The sequence below is a fragment of the Pelobates fuscus genome, chromosome 5 (assembly GCF_036172605.1).
Source record: "Pelobates fuscus isolate aPelFus1 chromosome 5, aPelFus1.pri, whole genome shotgun sequence".
NCBI classification, from domain to species: domain Eukaryota; kingdom Metazoa; phylum Chordata; class Amphibia; order Anura; family Pelobatidae; genus Pelobates; species Pelobates fuscus.
Genome location: NC_086321.1, coordinates 206005255 through 206026156, shown reverse-complemented (window position 1 = coordinate 206026156; position 20902 = coordinate 206005255). Strand labels below are relative to the sequence as shown.

Here is a 20902-nt window from a genome sequence, read left to right as displayed (position 1 = left end):
ACCTTATCTAAGTGTCAATACAATATGAAATATTCTACACCTGACATTGGAGTCATTAAGTTGGGGTGTTTAGATGATCTATTAAATAAAGACAATGATTAAAATAAGCATTTTATATGGTTATATAGCCATTTTATACAGCACCTAGAATGCATAAATGTCTCAGATTACAGATTACCCTATTTCGTAATTCCCCATCCTTTCAATAAACTGAGGTGTATTTCAAGGTAGCAGATTAGGGTTCTAGAAGCTTAGAATAATGGAATACCTTCCTTCCTGTAGACTGTAAATCCTATCACACATTGCCAAATTCATTCTTTTTAAAGCAATGACATTTCATCATTGCTGGAGTAACTCTTCACACGTGAGCTGTTTCGAAAAGCAATATTTTAAAATACATATAGAGTGTAAATATGAAACAGCTACTTGTTCCAGCTAGACCTATAGTCCACTCCTTACATACAAAATACTTGTTCGCAATGTCTCTTCTAGCTATTTAAAAGGGTTCTACATTGCTCATCTGTATTGGTAAATTATTACTCAACTTGCAAATTAAGAAGAATTGGATATAGCTAGGTTTGAGAATTCTTCCACCACTATTTTGGCCTAAATTTTGCAGTTCCTTTTTCAGTTCCTCACAATTTCAATTTTGGATTTGCTAAATTCTGCAGAGTTTTGGAGCTCTATAGATTTAGAATATGCAGCCGAGCCTTGATTGTTGACTTGGAACTTGGGACTCTGTAATATGGTAAATCTGTTTCCTGAAATGTCCTATGACTGCTACACAATAAATAACATTGCATAGGCCAGCACATTCAATTCTTTAAGGAAAGGAAATATTCTGGACATCCTTTATGACAGGAAGCAATGTTTTAGGAAAGCTCACATTTCCAGGGAAAACAGCACCAAAAAATGTAGAAACTGCTCTGTATATGTGGAAATAACAGGGCAAGTTACTAAAGTGAGAATTCGAAGTGAATTCAAAATAGATTTCAATTTAAAAAGGCCAACCTTGGCGAATTAGAAAATATTCTCTGTTCGCTATGTCTTCAGTTCAGTTACTTTGGTCTGAAATATGAAATTGCTTGCGACATAAACTCCAGATTGGAGAGGCAATTACAATAATTAATGCAATGTTTGCATAAAGAGTCACAATTCAACACATCATTTTATCATATGATTAATAAGGAAGCTATCTGTCTAAATCATGATGTGTGGTTTATTTCAGTGCTGTATTGTCATCATCCTCTGATTTGTATCGGTATGTGCAGATAAGGCAGAAGAACTGTTACATCCGAGTATTTTATACAACCAGATAGCAAACTAAAAATATTCTACAGGTTGTGTTGTTTGTTTTAAATCTATTTTTATTTTATATTGTATGTATTTATACATTGCATTCACATTGTATGTCTGGGCGTTGTGGCACAGACAGAGCATACAATGCAAAATAATTTAACCTGGCAAGGCCACCCCCAGCAATCTCAGCCAAACATTGGTGTTCAATGTTGAATTCACAGTAACCCTCAATAATTCAGAAGTGTAATTTTCACACTATCAGTTTGGGAAGGGAGGGGGGAAAGAGGGGGGAGTATGGGTGCTATTCTAAATGCATACAAAGTCGCCCAAAGCATCATGGGAGTTGTAGTTCAACAACATCTGAGGATCTACATTTTGGGCACACCTGCTATACACTCTATGCTCAAAGCAGAACTAAAAAAAAGTAACAGAGCTTTATAAACAAAAACAAAAACAATTAAAGGCACTACAAAATAATTTACAGTGTACAGTGTTCTCTAGGATAACCTATGGAAGTATTTTGTAGAATTATATTAATACTGGAATACTGGTAAGATCATTTGTAGCCAATGTGGGACTAGCCTTGTTACCTTTCTTTTGTTAAGGTCACCCTGTGGTTCTCTCCCATCCCCCTCTCTTCCTTTATCACTGCATTCCTCAGTTTATTGACAATGTTATAAGGCTCTACTGGCTTAACCCCTCCCATCCACACTTTTAAAGCTAAATATATGTATTTGTTTTTAAATAAATATAAGTAAAACAATGCAAGAGACACAGCAGAAAAGAATTACAATTTAAACATTAGCTATGAATTTGTGCACATTATACTATTTATATTTTAATTTGTATTAATTTATGTTTACATGTTTAAATAAAGTTGAATGCTTTTATCATACATTATTGCCTTATGGTATAATTCACAAGAACTTTAAGGACATAATAAAAAAGATGACAGATTCATATAATGCTCCAAATTAGTCTACTATTACAACTTCTCAAAAAAATACACAACTATTCAGCCTGCACCGTACATATTCATAACACACTTCCCATTCGGCAACTTCTGGAAAAGATATTGGTAAAATATATATATATTTTAATTATATATGTGTTTTACTTCCAAGATGAAATAGTAAAAATACTTTGCTCATAAAATGTGAAATCATTGAATTGAAGTTATAGCAGTTTCAGAGATAATTCATTTTATAAATATTACATTTAGTAAACAACTCACTATGGTTTTAGAAATACAACATGAAGGAAAAAAGTGAGCCACACTAAGAACCATAACCACTACAGTTCATTATAGGGGTCTGACACATACCAAAGGTCCACTATAAAACATGAGTCTGTTGGTAGTAGTGTTATTAACCAATTTATGGAAAAGAAGGTTTCGGGTGTTAGGTCTAATTTAAACCAGTTTGGTTTGAAGTGTAGGTATTTTTTCAGGATAGTTGACTAAACTCCGAACTGTAGAGAATTTACATACAAATAGCAACATTTTGACAAAAACATCTGATTTGGAATAACTCTCCCATTCAGATACAGTCTGGCTATTTGAGCTAAGATTTTGCAAATTCGGGGTTTAGTTAATACTCTGTTTGTTTGTGCTGCAGTGGAAGCAAACTTTAACATTGGCTTTCAGTCTTGCACCAGAAAGAGACCAGTTTTGGTGGGTAGGGTTTGTTTGCAATAACCATTCTACCACCCCCCATTCTCTCTTTAACACTTTTTTTTTGAATATCAAGAAAAAGAAACTCAAGAGGCCGGAAGGTGGAGAGGGAGGAGAAAACACTCCCGTATCCCACTGCCGAGCCTCCAGAGTATAAAGGTCACCTGGACTGGTTGGAAAGGGGGTAACCCTGGAAATTGTAGAAAAAAGAAAAAACCCAAAAAGGATGTCTTACATGAAGACTGCCCAGAGGGTAAATGCCCAGTCCAATCTCAACAATAGTATAATTGCCAAAAAATAATAATAATAAAATAATAATAGATTTCAATAAAGGTTTTTTTTTTTTTGGCAATTATACTATTGTTGAGATTGGACTGGGCATTTACCCTCTGGGCGGTCTTCATGTAAGACATCCTTTTTGGGTTTTTTCTTTTTTCTTTTATTGAATATCTGTTTTATTTTGTTTCCAAGAAGAAATTGCTTAAATCCATACATTTCACTCAACACTAGACTTTGATAAAATGTGAAATCAATGAATTTAGTTCAGTTACAGTATTTTAATATATAATTAATTTTGTAAGTATTGCATTTAGTAAATAACTCATTGGGTTATTAGGGATACAATAGGAACAGAAAAAAAATAGAGATTAATTTGATGTTGATATTAAATTGCCACACCAAGCACAATAACCACTGTAGCCAATTATAAGGGTTTTATTTGCTAGCAAGCACTGCCCCCCTATGTTAGAAGGGTCTGACACAATCTGAGGGTCCCCTTAGGTGAATATAATAAAATTATGTTGGTAGTAGTGTTATTAACCAATTTAGGCGTTAGGTCTAATTGCAACTAGTTTGTTTGGAATAACTCTCCAACTAGACTACAGTCTGACGATTCGAGCAACAATTTAGCAATTTCTATTTCCATCCACTAAATGCGGAGTTTGGTGAATACCCCTGTTTATGCTGCATGGGAAGCAAACTTGCCTTTCAGAGTGTTGCATCAGAAAGAGACCAGTTTTGGTGGGTAGGGTTTGTTTGCAGTAGCCATTCTACCCTCCCCCATTCTCTTTCTACCACTTCTCTTATGTTCTCAGACATAGCCATGGCCTACCACATACATATGGAACACACCAGGTGCACAGACTTCCTACAAAGTCCATTAACCCCTTAAGGACCAAACTTCTGGAATAAAATGGAATCATGACATGTCACACATGTCATGTGTCCTTAAGGGGTTAAAACCCATTATGAGAATAAGAAGGTTAAATGCTGCACATAGGTAGTTTGCGCAACGCCCTTCAAACTATGAGAGACCACCTAATTATATATATGTCGGGAACATTTATACTAATGTTATTATTGCATATTATAATTTACAGGCCTGTGAACAGAGACATCACTATATCAGTTTGTGAAACTGAGCTGTGATTTTTAATAGATTTTACTAACAATATTTTATGTTAGTTCTGAATAAAAAAACAACAACTTTGATCTGCTATGAACTTTGTGATGTTTGGCAAAGTAATATTCATGTGGAAAGGGGCTGTTAATTCTGTTTGGTAGAAAATGTCCTGAACTTAGTGCAAACACTGATTTAAAATTGGTAGGTGCAAAATGAATATTCTGAAGATGTGTGTGCACTTTTATGTCTCTAATAGTAAGCTCTGACATTGAAATAGTGGGGACAACTTGCCTCATCACAATTACATATCTATGTATAACCAATCACGGAACTATATATTATAGAGAGAGAGAAAGAAAAGAACACATTCAGGACAACTTTCTTTTTATTCCCTAATAAGACATCATTTATTATTATTATCATTGTTTTATATTGATTTATGCATCCCTGTAATTATTATTAATAATTTATGCATAGCTGTAGTTTGTCCAAGACCCTTGGTTAAATTTTTTGTATGTAAGGTTTTTTTATTTTTTTTGCAGTAATGTGGGTTCAAATATTTTGATTGTTGCTAATATCCTTTATTTAGTCCTTAATACTTTGTTACTATAGATTGAGCGGTGCTTATGAAGCAGAACAGATATTCTCACACTGATATTCAGGATGAAGTCATCAGACAACGTGATACTTGGAGAAGTTGTTAATTAGCACTTTCGCAACAAGCAAAAAACTAAAAACTGCAAGAGAAGATTCTATTAACATTTACTATTTATAATGTCAGATCATAAAGTGTACCTCTATAATTATACAGGGAGTACAGAATTATTAGGCAAGTTGTATTTTTGAGGATTAATTTTATTATTGAACAACAACCATGTTCTCAATGAACCCAAAAAACTCATTAATATCAAAGCTGAATATTTTTGGAAGTAGTTTTTAGTTTGTTTTTAGTTTTAGCTATTTTAGGGGGATATCTGTGTGTGCAGGTGACTATTACTGTGCATAATTATTAGGCAACTTAACAAAAAAACAAATATATACCCATTTCAATTATTTATTTTTACCAGTGAACCAATATAACATCTCAACATTCACAAATATACATTTCTGACATTCAAAAACATAACAAAAACAAATCAGTGACCAATATAGCCACCTTTCTTTGCAAGGACACTCAAAAGCCTGCCATCCATGGATTCTGTCAGTGTTTTGATCTGTTCACCATCAACATTGCGTGCAGCAGCAACCACAGCCTCACAGACACTGTTCAGAAGGTGTACTGTTTTCCCTCCTTGTAAATCTCACATTTGATGATGGACCACAGGTTCTCAATTGGGTTCAGATCAGGTGAACAAGGAGGCCATGTCATTAGATTTTCTTCTTTTATACCCTTTCTTGCCAGCCACGCTGTGGAGTACTTGGACGCGTGTGACGGAGCATTGTCCTGCATGAAAATCATGTTTTTCGTGAAGGATGCAGACTTCTTCCTGTACCACTGCTTGAAGAAGGTGTCTTCCAGAAACTGGCAGTAGGACTGGGAGATGAGCTTGACTCCATCCTCAACCCGAAAAGGCCCCACAAGCTCATCTTTGATGATACCAGCCCAAACCAGTACTCCACCTCCACCTTGCTGGCGTCTGAGTCGGACTGGAGCTCTCTGCCCTTTACCAATCCATCCATCTGGCCCATCAAGACTCACTCTCATTTCATCAGTCCATAAAACCTTAGAAAAATCAGTCTTGAGATATTTCTTGGCCCAGTCTTGACGTTTCAGCTTGTGTGTCTTGTTCAATGGTGGTCGTCTTTCAGCCTTTCTTACCTTGGCCATGTCTCTGAGTATTGCACACCTTGTGCTTTTGGGCACTCCAGTGATGTTGCAGCTCTGAAATATGGCCAAACTGGTGGCAAGTGGCATCTTGGCAGCTGCACGCTTGACTTTTCTCAGTTCATGTGCAGTTATTTTGCGCCTTGGTTTCTCCACACGCTTCTTGCGACCCTGTTGACTATTTTGAATGAAACGCTTGATTGTTCGATGATCACGCTTCAGAAGCTTTGCAATTTTAAGAGTGCTGCATCCCTCTGCAAGATATCTCACTATTTTTGACTTTTCTGAGCCTGTCAAGTCCTTCTTTTGACCCATTTTGCCAAAGGAAAGGAAGTTGCCTAATAATTATGCACACCTGATATAGGGTGTTGATGTCATTAGACATCAGAGATGCACATCACCTAATATGCTTAATTGGTAGTAGGCTTTCGAGCCTATACAGCTTGGAGTAAGACAACATGCATAAAGAGGATGATGTGGTCAAAATACTCATTTGCCTAATAATTCTGCACTCCCTGTACAGTTTGTTTAAACTTCCATGGACATTGAATTTATACTTGTTCATCAGAAAATGGGTGCAGGTGTGCTCTAAATTATTTATAGCCTACACTAAAAAGAAAATGTCAAGCGCTATAGCCATTACAGTGCTTATGGTGCCCCTAGTTCCCTGAAAGTTTAAATATGGTTTGACAATTTACCTGGGTTCTCCAGGTGCCATCCAGCCAAATGTGTTTATTGAGCTGAAGCATTGTTGACACAGGTCCGAACTCATCGGCTGTGAAGGCTCAGCTGACACACTTACTCAATGAGCATGGCTCTGTCCTGCTTAGGTCAGTGGAACTAACCACATTCAACTGTAAAGAGAATCTAGAAGCACAGGGATCAGGGGCAGGCAACCGCAGGACCCGGGTAACTGTTCTAAAACAGTTTGACAAATTATACTGAGAGGGCACCATGGCACTCCTGGCACCATATCAACTGCCATGGGCTGTAGAGGTTATGGATCTTGGTGTATTTAAAGTAACATATTTTGCAAGGACCCTTAAAGGTGACTTTTCTGCTAGCTTGCAGTGGGCTGTGGTAAAGATAAGAACGTTAAACCTACCTGAAGCTCTCCTTTGCTGGCACAGACATCTTCTTTCATCATCTCCTGGAGCTTTACCTCCAGGAGCACCAATCACTGCTGCACTCTCATGCATGTGCAAAAGAACAAGAGGTCTGTGGAGGATCAAGTGATACAATGGGATACTCCATAGACCAAGGGTTGGCAACCTTTGGCAATCCAGATGTTGTGTACGACATCTCCACAGTGCTCTTACAGCCATAATGCTGGTAAAGCATCAGGGGAGATATAGTCCACAACGCCTAGAGTGCCAAAAGGTTGCCTACCAATGCAAATTTGAAGATTTGAAATTCTCTACCATTCGGAGTTTAGTCAATAATCGTGAAACAAAATACCTACACTTCAAAACAAACTAGTTGCAATTAGACCTAACACCTGAAACCTTATTTTACATAAATTGGTTAATAACACTACTACCAACATAATTTGATTATATTCACCTTAGGGGACCCTCAGATTGTGTCAGACCCTTCAAACATAGGGGGGCAGTGCTTGCTAGCAAATAAAACCCCTATAATTGGCTACAGTGGTTATTGTGCTTGGTGTGGCAATTTAATATCAACATCAAATTAATCTCTATTTTTTCCCCTTCCTATTGTATCCCTAATAACCCAGTGAGTTATTTACTAAATGCAATACTTACAAAATTAAGACCAAATCTGCGTGAGACGGCCCATTTCTCACAGCTGGTGGTAAAAAGGTTAACACACATTATAGATAACATTCAATGTTTTATTCAATGGTGCAATTTCTAGAGAAGTAATGGTTGCCTTTTAAATAGCTTGTAGGCTGTCCCCCTTGATCACTTTAACTTTCATTAGTATATGAGGGCATAATACATTGGTTACTATGGTAAAAATATAGAATTGTTCATCAAGAATTCAAATTTAGGCACATGTGAGTAAATGTGTTGTGTTAAATGCATCCTTTGTGTTGCAAATGGCTAATCAAAATCAATTTGGCTATGGTACTTGTATCATTTGAGTCTCCCTTGCAAGACGTACAAACATGCACTGCAGAGCTGTACAGAAAGGGGTGTTAATTGGATTTTTTATTATACAAATACAGAATGTTATTATTTCTTTACTGCTTTATTTGGAATTTTTTATTGTTAGTAACCATATGTATTCTTGGTGAAATTTATAAACTCTTTCGATATGTAATCTATGCATTGTTTCACCATAAGTACATCTTTAGAATGTAATATATAATGATCTGAAGATCATTTATCTACCAAGATGGCTGCCCCACTGGGGTAGTTGGCTGTGTGAACTATGAATTGTACCATGGTAAACTAGTTAATGTTCGAACACCTTTATTAACTATTCTCATTGTTTATCAAGTACAGGTGGAATTCTATTCTCTATTTGGTACCATCATGTAATTGTGCCTGACAACGTTCTTGTTATTAAATCTGACAGTTCATTAAATTGCTGTAAATGATTTTCCATTAACCAATACTTCAACCTAAACCCTGTCAGAAATGTTGTGAAAGAACACAAGGCAGATATGATCTCTTCCTATCCTTGCAGGATCTTAGAAAAGGGCTGTAGAAAGATTGTTGTTTTTTGTTACTCATTAAACATCGGAATGATTTACAATGTCACCAACAAGTTACTGGTCCAGTTCTTGGTATATTTTTGTCAAGAATGGCAATATTTCGAGTAACTATTCAGTTCGAAGGTTAACTACCTAAGCAGGGATTTTTCTGTGACTGACAAGAACAGACGTATAGGTGTTAGCTTACACTTTTTTTTCCTCCTGCTTTAAACTAGGTAAACAACTCCTGAAACAACAAATATCTGCCTAGGTTAGAATTTTGCAAAGTAAGGAACTTAACCAAAATTCAACAACCCTTATTTTATTTCAATAAGATTTGTATAAAAATGCAATTGCCAAAATATTTAAAGATTTTGAAAAATTAAATCACTGGGATTTTTTTTTACTGATAATTAAGCAATTACATCAAATTCATTAAAACAAAGTTCTTGTTAACAGAGACAATATTTTGTAACAATTGCATATATATGTATATCATATAAAATAAAACCTGATTTTTTTTTTATTCTGAATTAAAATAAACGTTTATTTGTATTATAGCATCTTAAATTAATTGGTAATACATACGTATAAGTACATATCTCTTTTTCAGTGCGTCTGAGTTACCCTTGCTCCATAGGGGCAGCCATCTTTAAATGCTCTTTGGTCAGAAGCACAGTTTATCTGACAAAAACTGTGCAGGTGATAAGAGTCAGAGTGTGTTCACAAACACTGAGAATATGCACACGTTCTAACATCTTATGAAGGCACTCTGAGACAGTTTCATACATTCAAATTGTAAATAGTCTTAGCAGATAAATGTTGCATGTGAAAAGTTATAACTAGCACCTGAAAAGGACTAGGGTAAACCATGAGATGCACTACAATATGTTATGAAATTAAATATATTCATCACAAAATATCAGGCTTTATTAAACGTAATATTTCATTTTCAGTAAAAAAAATATGGGTTTCTTGTATATATATGATTTTGTTGTCTACTGCACAACACAGGTTTTTAGTCATTAATGCATCAATGGGATTACTGTGCATTTAATCCCATTGATGCGTTAATGACTAATTGTAACTATATATATATAGTTCAATTAGAGATTGTAGCGTATTAGCCCAGCGATGCATATGTAAAATGTAAGATGTAAAAAAGGTATTACAAGCTATGAATTGTATCTGTTTTTTTACATTAAATGCACAGTTATCCCATTGATGCATTAATGACTAAAAGCCTGTGTTGTGCAGTAGACAACAAAATCACGGTCATGTACTTTTTTAACACAAAAGCTACCCACATATCAGACTACAAATTTACTTTCACGTTTGATTTATGTGCTTTCTCTGTATATTTAAATCGCCATTCTATTTCTTGTTAGTATGTTATATTAGTTACATTAGTTATACCAAGTTACGCATATTTCATCTGCATATTTTATTCGAAAAAACATAATCCCTAAATGTAGTAGTATAGCAGAACTCTATTAATTCATCATTACAATAAAGCATCTCCAACTGTACACACCTCTGTGTTAACTAAGTATGCCAGATGGTTATTTACATAACAAGTGCTCAGACAGCATGGGTCTCTTTTAATGGAAAGATGGGTATGAAGTTAGGGTTGGACCAAAACAGGAAGAGAACAGATCTGGTGCATAAGATTAGTACTTGATTCTAAGTAAAACAATGGAATGACCACAATGTGCTAATTTGATTAAACCAAGATGTATTATTTGTATGCTAATTATTATCCCTTGCTACTTTGTTGTCTCTGGGAATCCATGTTTTCCAATCACACCTTGTTGTAATAATAAACTATGGCTTCAATTCTGCAAATAGGACTTCAATAGCCAGAAAGCTCTTTATGTGCCTCCCTGGCTGAGGTAATCATATATATATAATTAATGAAGGTGTATATAGCACCTAGCAGCAACATATAGTCCAATGCTACAATAACTAGATAAACCTATTGTGTAAAATTACTGTATAAAAGCTACTCAACAAAATTGTGGACACTCCAAAGATCAAAACCACTACAGTTCGCTAACAAGGTTTCACAACTTACACTGGAGGGGCGCTAGGACTATCCTGGCACCAAAATGTATACCACCTGCTGTAGTGGGTATGGTGCTCACTCAGAGTGTTCCTATAAAAACTGTAAAATGCCAGAGGACGCACATGTGGACACTCCCCACCAGAGTTCATACACACAGTTTAGACACCCCACAAGCCATCATTACTAACTTAGCCCTTTTCTTCAGCATATCATTTAACAATGACTTCAATATTCCAGCTCTAAAACAATACTCAATTAAAAACATAGTCATGGCCATTTTACTCTGAGCTATTCAAGGGGTAATAAGGCATTTTGCGGGGTACTGAATGCAAAGTTGCATTTCATTGATAAATCTGAATTTGGTTCTGATTATTTCTAAGCTTCTCATATCATCTGCAGCACTTTCCATGGGCAAAAAAAACACAAAAGTTAATTGTAAGATTGCCAGAGCCGGCCATTGCTAGCGCTTGTTCCAGTATAACTAAATTTGTAATACTGCATGGTTAATTACCCATTGTACAACCCTGCAAAATATGTAGGTGTTTCATATATACAATAATTTTTGAGGTGGAACAAGACCAGTCTTACAAAAACAAAAGTTGCTAAGATATGCGTGTTTATATTTTCGTAAACAATCGGTGGCTGTTTGCATAACTACTGAGCCCTAGAAGGAAGGCTGGAGATATCTGTGTAACCTGAGACGAGGGAAGGATTACAGAACACAGGATACACACTTTCAAATGTCCACAAACAAAATTTTGAGCAGGGAAGGTATATATTAAATGATGAATGCCAGGGCACTGAAAAACATAACTTCTCATTAGTTATAGAAGGGAATCAAACATAACTCAAACAAATCGATGTAGATGATGAAAAAAATAATTGTAGATTTTGGTTTGTTGAAATAAAATCGTATTCAAACTGTGTTTAAAGTAGTTATGAATTCAACCAAAAATGTGTCATTTAACAAATAAACAACATTAAAAAAAATCCTTTTTTAGTTTTTTTGTCTAGCACATTTATTTTTAGCACTTGTCAAAGAGCCTGGGGATAGAGCCTAGAGTGAAAGATAAGTGTGTAAGGCGCAATGTTTATCTGAGTCTAGAGATACAATGTGTGTCCAGGGAACAGGCCAACTTGGTGGCAAGAATCATGGGGCTTGTATTTGGGTTTTGTTAAATAAACCAACAGACAGATGTCTTCACCTCAACTTCTAAAAGCAGCAGCTGTTTGTTCTTTTGCTAATAAGATATTCCATGCCTACACAGCTTGCCATGCAGGAAAAATTACATTTTTAATGAAATAATACAATATTCTCAGATCTGAGAGGGGTTGCCTAAAGCTTTTTACTCTCACCTTTCAACCTGTATTTAAAACATTTCTTATAAAATTATCATTTATAGTACATGTTTTATGAAAACATATTTTTGAGCAATTAAAAAAATGAGACACATATGGTGCAGAAAATAAACTAAAGTGCAAAGTCACATTTTATGATATAATAAAGTTCGTTAGAAAGAGAGTCTCTCTGAAATAATAGAAAACGATGCTTTTGTTTTTTCACTCTGAAAGTGATTTTTTTTTATTATTTCAAATAAATAATCAATCAAATGTAAGGATTATGTGTAGAATTTTTTTGGACTACTGAGGCATCGCTCAATAATTGCAAAGACGCGCCTTTACCTTAATATTAATATCTCTTTTAGAATGTTTGTTATTGATTCCAGTTGACACGTGCTTAAAATGCACACACCATATTTCATTGTCATCTTCAATTAATATTTCAATGATTACACATATCCCTATAAGCAGTAGCTCTGTAATAAGCAGGATGTTGTGTTTCCTTTTTGGATATAGTGCCCCATGCCACTCTCAAATACTTACATTTTCTACTTTTCATAATAATTAAGAAATGTCACATATTTCCTATGATTGGCTACTGACATAACTTGCAAAAAAGTTTAATAAGTGTCAAACTTTATACTAAAATAATCTACAGGAAAAAATATAATCATAACACAAAAACATACGGTATGTAAAAAATAAAAAAAACTGCACAGTGTGTGAGTGCACAGTTCCCCTCTCTCCAGCCTCCAAACACACCACGTGCCCATCCCCCCCTTCCTCCCTCCTTCCCAGCGGGACACCGGGCTGGTCACGCGCTCTCCAGGTCACATGATGAATCCCCGGGCATCGCCCGCCCTATCCCATGGAATGCCGCCCAATCGCCGTGGGTGACGTCACTCACGTAGGCGTGCCTCGGGAATTCGGTGTATTTATAGGCGGCCGCTCGGGCTGATACCTACTATTCCCGAGTCAGGGTCACAGAGTAAGGTATGTTTATACAGCGGGGGCGATAAATCGGTGGGGGCAGGGAGTCATTGTGTGCTGGGGGCTTATAGTGCCCTTTACACTCGGTGCTGGGTATTGTGAGACCCGTGTGACTCCCTGCGGTATGGCAGTAACCCTGGTAGAGGGTCCGTGTGTGTTAGTGCAGTGCGGAATACCGCTATAAATACTAAAATCGCTTCTCCCGGTAAGTGCCCACACTGTACTCTTGCCCTTGTAGTGTTCCAATGACGGGCCCTGTACGCTGTGTGTAGTATATGCGGTGCTGTGTATAGAAATGTCCGGTGCTGTCTGTAGTATATGCGGTGCTGTACATGCTGTGAGGGTTCGATGTGTAGAATGTTCGCTGTTTCCCGGCTATACCGTTTGGTTCCACCGGGTGTTCCTGGGTCTCTTCCTCCAGTCACTGTGGCTATGGTGGTGAGACCCTCTGTTTACTTGTCTCACTCCCTCGAGGCAGTTCCCATCCAGCTTGTTTTGATCAGTCTCCTCCCTGTTCTATCAGCTGTTCCCAGCTATGACTGTGCAGGATGCGTGTATGTATCATCATGCAACATGTTCTTGCATAACCTCTCTAGTATTGCATGGAGCTGTGGATAATCCGTTAGTCCTTATTTTTCTGTCTCTAGTCTATTAATTACAGTGTAGAATTATATCTACCAAATTCTGGCTAATGTTTTACTTCCATAGTTTGCGTAGTGTTTATCAGAATTCATTCCCGGCAGACCTAAAACTAACCCCCCCCCCCCCATCTTAAAGACACCAATGCATTTAAAGTGTTTCCATTCGATGTTTGCTTAAATTACATTTAAATAACCACCCCCTGCTTTAATTTTGCTGCTGTTGACTGGAGGTGTGAGTTGCAGTTTCTTGGGACAGCTGTTCAGTTCCTTCCTTTTGTGTATCTGATCTGTGCCTTTCTTTTGTTAACTGCAATTGTGGGTTGTCATCGAATTTTCTTTTCTCCTCCTTCCTTCCCCCAGCTAAGGAATCATGGTGCTGCTTTGGAGTATTGTTGCAGTTTGCCTAACTGCGGTGTGTGCTGCCCCTTCTATGGATCCTGAGCTGGATAGCCACTGGCAGCTGTGGAAAAGCTGGCATGCCAAATCTTATTCAGGGGTAAGTCCTCCCAGAGTTGAAATTGCACTAAATGGTTTTGCACATGCGTACAATGTAGAAAATTGGGTTTAAATGTTGCTATATAACTTGGATGTGGTAAGATGTTAAAAGCCAATGGAGAACCTTTTTATTTTTTTCATACTCACTAACAAATGTGTAACACCTCTTGCTAATAAACTCATTCCAAATGAGCATTTGGTTTAACCTGTCTACCTATTTCAATGAAGGATAGAACTGGGTTTGGTAATTGGCTGCCAATAGTGGAAGGTTTAACAGTGCTCAATTAAATGTGTTACTGTCATGCACTCTTTCCTTTGCAATATGTAATTGAACTATCTTGTTTGTTCCACAGAATGCAGAAGGTTGGAGGAGACTAGTATGGGAAAAGAACCTTAAAATGATTGAGATGCACAACCTCGACCACTCTATGGGAAAACACTCCTACAGGATGGGAATGAACCAGTTTGGAGACATGGTAAGAACTAAAAATGTCAGACTGCTAAAACGTCAACTTCACTTTGTTCTAAGCACCATAGATTACCGTTTATTAAAAATGGTTAACTGATCTATAACCTTTTTATATCTGAATAGACCACAGAAGAGTTCAGACAGTTGATGAATGGATACAAACGCACTCCCTCAAAGGCAGTTGGAGCAACATTCCTAACTCCCTTAAACTTTGAAGCACCCAAAACAGTCGACTGGCGCAAACATGGATATGTAACACCAGTTAAAGATCAGGTAATGGCAATATTGTATTGGGTTTCCCTTGTCAGTGCTGCACAGTCACTTATACAGATGTGACACTTGCTAATGTGAACAACTCTGCCTAAACTTTATTTAAATCCAGTGAAGGCTGCTTGGTCTGGACAAAACTCCTAGATATATTTGGGCAGGAAAGAGGCTGGCTTTTACATGATATGCTACATTAATTAAATTGTCAGTTGAGAAATTCTGAAGATGTTCAATTTGGATTGGTTCGACCTTCCTCCATATTGATGCAAAGATCTGACTGTATTCAAGGTTATTGGCTCTGAACACTTCTTGCAGCCATATAGGATGGCATTTTTAATGGTTTAATAAGGCCTATAGCTAAAGGTCTTATGGTGCCCTCTAATCATGTAGCACTAGCTTATGTAACTGAACATAAATATTAAGTTTGTATTACATTCTCCTTACAGGGGCAGTGTGGTTCATGCTGGGCTTTCAGTGCCACTGGTGCTCTTGAGGGACAGCACTTCAGGAAAACCGGAACCATGATTTCTTTGAGTGAACAAAATCTAGTCGACTGTTCTAGATCCGAAGGCAATGAAGGCTGTAATGGTGGGCTAATGGATCAAGCTTTCCAATACGTATCTGATAATAATGGTATCGATTCTGAGGAATCATACCCATACACTGCTAAGGTAAGCCTATTCAACCTTTCAATTTGTAACCTTTGGCACTGATGTGTTGACATAAAAGGGCCTTCATAAGAGTAACCGGCATACTCAAATGCAGCATCTAACAAATCACCTTAACTTATCCTCACAGGATGGCACAGAGTGCAAATATGACCCATCTTTCAACTCTGCAAATGACACTGGTTTTATGGATATCAAGAAGGGAGATGAGAAGGCACTCATGAAGGCTCTTGCTTCAGTAGGCCCAATTTCTGTTGCAATTGATGCAGGACATTCCTCATTCCAGTTCTACCAATCTGGTAAGCTCCTCAAAGTTGTTTGAGATGTATGCATGCAATGTTTCTTGATGGCTGTGTACTTAAAGGCACTTCTCTTACAGGAATCTATTATGAGCCAGAGTGCGATAGCAGTTCCCTTGATCATGGTGTTCTTGCTGTTGGCTATGGATCTGAAGGATCAGATGAAGATGGAAAAAAATACTGGATTGTGAAGAACAGGTAGGCATGGCATTCACTTATGTTCCACACTGAGTTCTTCCAATTTTTAGTTGCCAGACTTGGAACACTTTCTGGCTGCCCAGATAATGTGTGGCTGTGATCTGGCAATGTAACTATCCGTACAATGCACATGACTACTTTTGAAAAGTAGATGTTGGAGTGTAAATGTTTTTAATTTAAAGGGACATTTTTAACATAACTAGTGGTGTGGTGCCAGGAGTCACTCTGCAACTCACTTGGTAACTTGTGAATTTTTATTTCCATTAAGTTTCACTGTTCTGGCTTTTATACCTTCAGATCGGCTTTCTAAAAAAAATATTTTTGTGTATGAAATCTCAATTCTTTTCAGAACTTGAAAATGTCCTTTCAAATTAAATGTTCAAAATAAACTATTACAGGCCTCAATCAGATGGCTGAAGTCCTTCCATACTAATTGTCAAACTGCTCATATACTATGTTGCCAGCACCCTGTATTGGTCACCTCTCCTAGCAAGAGTACCCATCACAATGTTATGAATGACTCGTTAAATTTATTTCTCACACCCTATGTGGTGAAGGCATAACTTGTAGTCCAATGGATCTAGTCTCTAGTAGTTGCCATTGCAAAATTACCAATTTAATGACCGTCCAATTGTTGCAAGTAGATATGCATGAAATTCCAGTTGCTAATATTGTCTTTCCCCCCCCCCAGCTGGAGTGATAAATGGGGAAACGCAGGCTACATTTGGATTGCAAAGGATAGAGACAACCACTGTGGAATTGCTACAGCTGCTAGTTATCCTCTAGTCTAATTTGAAGATCCCTGTCTAGAATTCATCAGATGTGAATCTTGTTTTAAAGAACTGACTGTTTACTTACTGCTCAATGACATGTTATTGTCACATGTTGGGTTTTGTGTCCCACATTCAAGCTGGATTATAATTTGTTTACGTTTATCATAATGAACTTGTTTTGTTTGTAATTCTTTTGTAATATTAAATAAACTTGTTAAATCAACTTATTTTTTTTATTTTTTTTTGCAAAGGCATAATCAATACAAACACTAAGCTAGTATTGAAGCGATGTACATGTAGTGATGTAGCCTAAACCAGTCACTGAAACAGTCACATTATGACAGGGAAAAATCTTGCATCTTTCATAAAGGCTTTTTGTGTATTAGACCAATAATCACTAGTCTTTCTATATGGTCTAGCTAGGAGGCACTGCTACATCACTTGCCTAAAATGTATGTCTCTTTCCCAGCATATCTTGGGATCTGTCCCTCATGCAGTAGCTTTGCATGAAGTCTACTAGCAAACCTTACTGTTCCATTCATGGAACAATCCCCACCAAGCACTAGTTGGTAGTCAAGGAAGATGTGCTTCAGGTAGTACCAGAAACTAATTTACAATTAAAATAAAACTAATTTACAATAAAATAAACAGGCTGGCCAGTTCAAAAATCGTGGAATGCCAGTGTTTTAAAACAATTAGTGTTTCACCAATAAGTCTTCAAACTCTAAAATCGAATCCATATTTCACAAGGGTTTTTAGGCTTTCCCATCCATGCACTGTAACATTATAAAATTTGACTTCCCTTTTACTAGTCAATTGTGCTGCTGTCCTAATTTTCAAGTGAATTTATCCTGGATGCTCGTCAGAGGAGCCTTGTGCACTGTAGGTGCCTATGCTGCTGTCAAAGACTCTCTGCATGCAATGACTGACTGGGAAGACATTGCAGTTGTGTGGTGTCAGTCTAAATACCATAAAAGTAAGGGTAACCAGTGGGGCTTCTAAAGACACACGTGTCACTCTTACACTTAATATAAACAAACACAAGTTGAGGTAGTGGACTGCACATGATACTAATACAATCTTAAACTTTTATCTTGGTTCCTGATACTTTATGCTGCTATTAATCAGCGGTTTCAACACATTCCTATCTTCCCCTTCCCCACCCTGCCTATCTTTACATATTACACTATTTCTTTTGTTTTATTGTATATGGTAAAAGGTTATTTGTATGTGCCTTGAGGTGTATATTGTAACCTCATAATATGCCTGGGTTTCAGAGCAGTAACAGTCCCTGTTCTACCAAGAGGGCTGGGAGATGTGGTTTGCAGCAATGGTTACAACCCTACAAACTAATGTTTGGAGATTGGAAAGAAGGCACTATAAAAACTTTAACAGGAAGATGTTATAGTGGCTGCAGTGTTCATTTTAAGTTCTTACTACCTCTGTAAGTTGAACTTTGAACACAAATAGGAGACCATTAACAGGGCAGGCGGTTAGAACTTCTAAATAAAGCACACTGCAATAACCAGATTAGAAATTGGACTTGTATTCAGGGCTATATTATCCAGTAGGAAGTGTTGGCTTGGGCCTACTAGGCAATGGCTCATTGCAGTGTCTGTCAATATGTTCTTGGTTTGTACTTATTTAAAAGTATAGAAAGGGGCTTTAAAAAAAAAAAAAAAAAAAAAAAAAAACCTTTGCAAATCAAATATTTAAGAGGTGCAATGTTTAATAAGCTGCTGTACAAAATGAAGTGCAACCATTAACAAACTACAAAATGAAGTGTAGTGCTTCATATAAGCAAATTTTTCAAAAAAACTATTTTTCAAAAGTGCTAGTGCAAAAAAAGCAATAACTGTTTTAGGTGTCCTATAAAATCCAGTATATACATAGTTATCACAAAGGAAGGGTTGGTTGCAAGTGCACTCTGTATTACACATGAAATATAGGCATAAACAAACTTAAAGTGCAAATTAGTGGGTTTTTTTTTTTAATCAATTACAAATCACAAATTATATATATCCCAAGGTTCAAACGATTACATGAGATGAGTCTCCCAAAGACTATAAGGTGCAGACATTTTTGGGCTCTAGTTCATGTGAGTGGACATTTATAAAGACTTCTTGGGTGTATTACATTGTTCTCAACGTATTGCACTATTGTATGCTACTAGTGTATTTGTTTGTTTTTCTTCTTCGAGGTTTTAACTGCAGAGTATCCATTTATGGTGGCACTTGAATAATTTTGATATGCACTTTCCATTTGTTTATGCATATTTCATGTGTAACAGAGTGCACTTTCAACCAGCACTTCCTGTGTGATAAATATTTATGTATATACTGGATTTTATATCCTCCTGGTAACCAAGAGAAACCTTTTCTTCCAATATGCCATTCATTTTGATGAAGAGGAAGTTCCCAGCATTCCAGACTATCACATGACATATCACTGGAAAGCCCAGGATGTCCTCTTTACAATACAGCAGGGATTGATCAAAAGAATAAAAGGAGATGCATATAATCGAATTGTCCAGTAGAGGACACAAGTAAATGGGCTGGGTCTCAGAAGGATATGACACGTAAAGCACTTATTTATCAGCTTTTTAAATATCACCATTTATGTAGCGCTTTACAATGTTATTAGAGGGGGGATTTAACTATAAATAGGATGATTACAAGAAAACTTACAGGAAGGATAGGTTGAAGAGGGCCCTGCTCAAACAAGCTTACAGTCTATAAAGTCTTTTTGCACCAGCACTTTAGAAAAACATATTTATATGTTTGTTGAAAAGTTTATTTTATATAAAACACTATACTAATAGCTATACTATACTACACTATACTAATAGCATGTGTGTATTTTAGTTATTTATATATATATATATTTAGAAAATGTTTGCATATTCTTGGAGAATTGGTAATATATGTACCAATTTTAATGAAAACATGGGTGAGCAGGCAAAACATTCATATTCAGCTGTAGGTTATACCAGAATGGCACAATCGTAAAATATGGTAAAGAAAAAAACAAAATGACCACTGTTCAGAAGTCTGCATACCCTTAGTTCTTAATACTGTGTATTGCTCCATTTAGCATCAATGACAGCATGCAGTCTTTTGTAAGTGTTGTCTATGAGACCCCTAATTTTTGCAGGTGGGATAGCTGCCTACTCGTTTTGGCAAAATGCTTTCAGGTCATGCAAAGTCTTTGGTCATCTTCCATGAATGACACGTTTGAGATCTCCCTAGAGTAGCTTGATGATATTAAAATCAGGAGATTGTGATGGCCACTCCAGAACCATCTTTTAGAGATCACACATACCCAAAACATCAGTAACCCACCACCATGCCTCCCAGTGGCGATGGTATTCTTTTCTCTGTAGGCTTTGTTAACCCCTCTCCAAACATAACGCTTATGGTTGTGACCATAAAGCTCTATTTTGGTCTCGTCAGTGTGCAAGAAGCTGTGAGGTATGTCATGGTGTTGATGGGCATAATGTACCCAGGCTTTCTTTTGTGGCATTGGAGCAGTAAAGGCTCCAATAAGTAATTGAACAGTACTAACAGGCATTTTCAAGACTTTGGATATCTTTCTATATCCTTTTCCAACTTTATAAAGTTCCATTACCGTGTTACGCAGGTCTTTTGACAGTCTTTTTCTGCTACCCATGGCTCAGTATCTATCCTGCTCAGTGCATCCACGTGAGCGCTAACAAACTCAATGACTATTTATTCACAGGCACTAATTGCAATTTAACAGGTGTGGGAAATTAACCTTTAATTGCCATTTTAACCTGTGTGTGTGTCATGTATGTCTGTAACAAGGCCAAACATTCA

General features: G+C 36.8%; 1 protein-coding gene across 1 annotated transcript; it reads left to right on the top strand.

Moving 5' to 3' along the window:
• Positions 1-13152: 13152 nt before the first annotated feature.
• On the top strand, positions 13153-17295 carry CTSL (cathepsin L). Its single transcript, XM_063454971.1, has 8 exons — positions 13153-13259; positions 14258-14393; positions 14746-14868; positions 14985-15134; positions 15575-15799; positions 15927-16095; positions 16176-16293; positions 16985-17295. Exons 2-8 carry the CDS (start codon positions 14268-14270, stop codon positions 17082-17084), a joined length of 1011 nt encoding a protein of 336 aa, XP_063311041.1. The 5' UTR covers positions 13153-13259; positions 14258-14267; the 3' UTR covers positions 17085-17295.
• The last annotated feature ends 3607 nt before the right edge of the window (positions 17296-20902 follow it).

What these genes read in the sequence shown, in the direction of transcription:
- CTSL (XM_063454971.1), top strand. Translation starts at nt 14,268, where the DNA reads ATGGTGCTGCTTTGGAGTATTGTTGCAGTTTGCCTAACTGCGGTGTGT. An exon ending in ATGCCAAATCTTATTCAGGG is followed by an intron (nt 14,394 to 14,745) that starts GTAAGTCCTCCC and finishes TTTGTTCCACAG; the next exon opens with AATGCAGAAGGTTGGAGGAG. An exon ending in TACTGGATTGTGAAGAACAG is followed by an intron (nt 16,294 to 16,984) that starts GTAGGCATGGCA and finishes CCCCCCCCCCAG; the next exon opens with CTGGAGTGATAAATGGGGAA.